We start from the raw sequence: 1,768 nt of genomic DNA, 5'->3' as shown, positions 1-1,768 counted from the left end.
TTAGAGCAGGTGTCGTTGTTGATGCAGTTGTTGTCGGGACATTTGTTGTTGCCTCAGTTGTTGGAGCAGGTGTCGTTGTTGATGCAGTTGTTGTCGGGACATTTGTTGTTGCCTCAGTTGTTGGAGCAGGTGTCATTGTTGATGCAGTTGTTGTCGGGGAAGGTGTCGTTGTTGGTGCAGTCGTTGGAGAAGGTGCCTTTGCTTCATTAGTTGGAGGAGGTGTCGTTGTTGATTCAGTTGTTAGAGCAGGTGTCGTTGTTGATGCAGTTGTTGTAAGGACAGTTGTTGTTACCTCAGTTGTTGTAGCAGGTGTCGTGCCTTCAGTTGTTGTTGGGGCAGGGATCGTTGGTTCAGTTGTTGTCGGGGCAGGTATCGTTGTTGCGTCAGTTGTTGGAGTAGTTGTCGTTGTTGTTGGGGCAGCTGTCGTTGTTGCAGTTATTGTCAGGACAGTTGTTGCCTCAGTTGTTGTTGTTGCGTCAGCTGTTGGGGAAGATGTCGTTGTTGCTTCAGTTGTTGTCGCGGCAGGTGTCGTTGTTGAAACAGTTGTTGGAGTAGGTGTCGTTGCTTCAGTTGTTGTGGGGACAGTTGTCGTTGCTTCAGTTCTTGTCGGGGCAGGTGTCGGTGTTGGAGCAGGTGTTGTTGCTTCGGTTGTTGTCGGGGGAGGTGTCGTTGCTTCGGTTGTTGGAGAAGATGTCATTATTGCTTCAGTTGTTGTCAGGGCAGGTGTGGTTGTTGCTTCAGCTGTTGGAGCAGGTGTCGTTGTTGCCTGAGTTGTTTGGGCAGGTGTCGTTGTTGCTTCACTTGTTGTTGGGGTAGATGTCGTTGTTTCTGCAGTTGTTGGAGTAGGTGTCGTTGCCGTAGCTGTTGGAGCAGGTGTTGTTGCTTCAGTTGGTGGAGCAGGTGTCGTTGTTGCTTCAGTTGTTGTCGGGGCAGATGTCGTTGTTTCTGCAGTCGTTGGAGTAGGTGTCGTTGCCGTAGCTGTTGGAGCAGGTGTTTGAGCAGGTGTCATTGTTGCGTCAGTTGTTGTAGGGGCAGTCGTCGTTGGGGCAGTTGTCGCCATTGCTTCAGTTGTTGGAGATGTCATTGTTGCTTCAGTTGTCCGGGCAGGTGTGGTTATTGCCTCAGGTGTTGGAACAGGTGTCGTTGTCGACTCAGGTGGTGGAGTAGATGTCGTTGCTTCAGATGTTGTGGGGACTGTTGTCGTTGTTGCGGCAGGTGTTGTTGTTGCTTGAGTTGTTGTCGGGATTGGTGTGGTTGTTGCTTCAGTTGTTGTCGGGGCAGGTGTCGTTGTTGATGCAGTTGTTGTCAGGACACTTGTTGTTTCCTCAGTTGTTGAAGCACGTGTCGTTGTTGGTGCAGTTGTTGTTGCTTCAGTTGTTGTCAGGGCAGGTGTCGTTGTTGGTGCAGTCGTTGGAGAAGGTGCCTTTGCTTCATTTGTTAGAGCAGGTGTCGTTGTTGATGCAGTTGTTGTCGGGACATTTGTTGTTGCCTCAGTTGTTGGAGCAGGTGTCGTTGTTGATGCAGTTGTTGTCGGGACATTTGTTGTTGCCTCAGTTGTTGGAGCAGGTGTCATTGTTGATGCAGTTGTTGTCGGGGGAGGTGTCGTTGTTGGTGCAGTCGTTGGAGAAGGTGCCTTTGCTTCATTAGTTGGAGGAGGTGTCGTTGTTGATTCAGTTGTTAGAGCAGGTGTCGTTGTTGATGCAGTTGTTGTAAGGACAGTTGTTGTTACCTCAGTTGTTGTAGCAGGTGTCGTGCCTTCAGTTGTTGT

At 49.8% G+C, this 1,768-nt stretch overlaps 1 protein-coding gene across 1 annotated transcript; it reads right to left on the bottom strand.

Moving 5' to 3' along the window:
• Nucleotides 1-7: 7 nt before the first annotated feature.
• LOC123965025 (integumentary mucin C.1-like) lies at nt 8-1,428 on the bottom strand (the record flags this gene model as incomplete). The annotated part of the gene is made up of 3 exons (XM_046041626.1): nt 8-112; nt 767-883; nt 1,295-1,428. Coding segments are annotated over 3 exons (356 nt in total), but the record flags the coding sequence as incomplete, so codon positions are not given.
• Between the last annotated feature and the right edge of the window lie 340 nt (nt 1,429-1,768).

Source organism: Micropterus dolomieu, unplaced genomic scaffold (assembly GCF_021292245.1).
Source record: "Micropterus dolomieu isolate WLL.071019.BEF.003 ecotype Adirondacks unplaced genomic scaffold, ASM2129224v1 contig_8036, whole genome shotgun sequence".
Classification (NCBI taxonomy): domain Eukaryota; kingdom Metazoa; phylum Chordata; class Actinopteri; order Centrarchiformes; family Centrarchidae; genus Micropterus; species Micropterus dolomieu.
The sequence above is the reverse complement of the archived record's forward strand: the minus strand, read 5'-3'. Positions and strand labels throughout refer to the sequence as shown.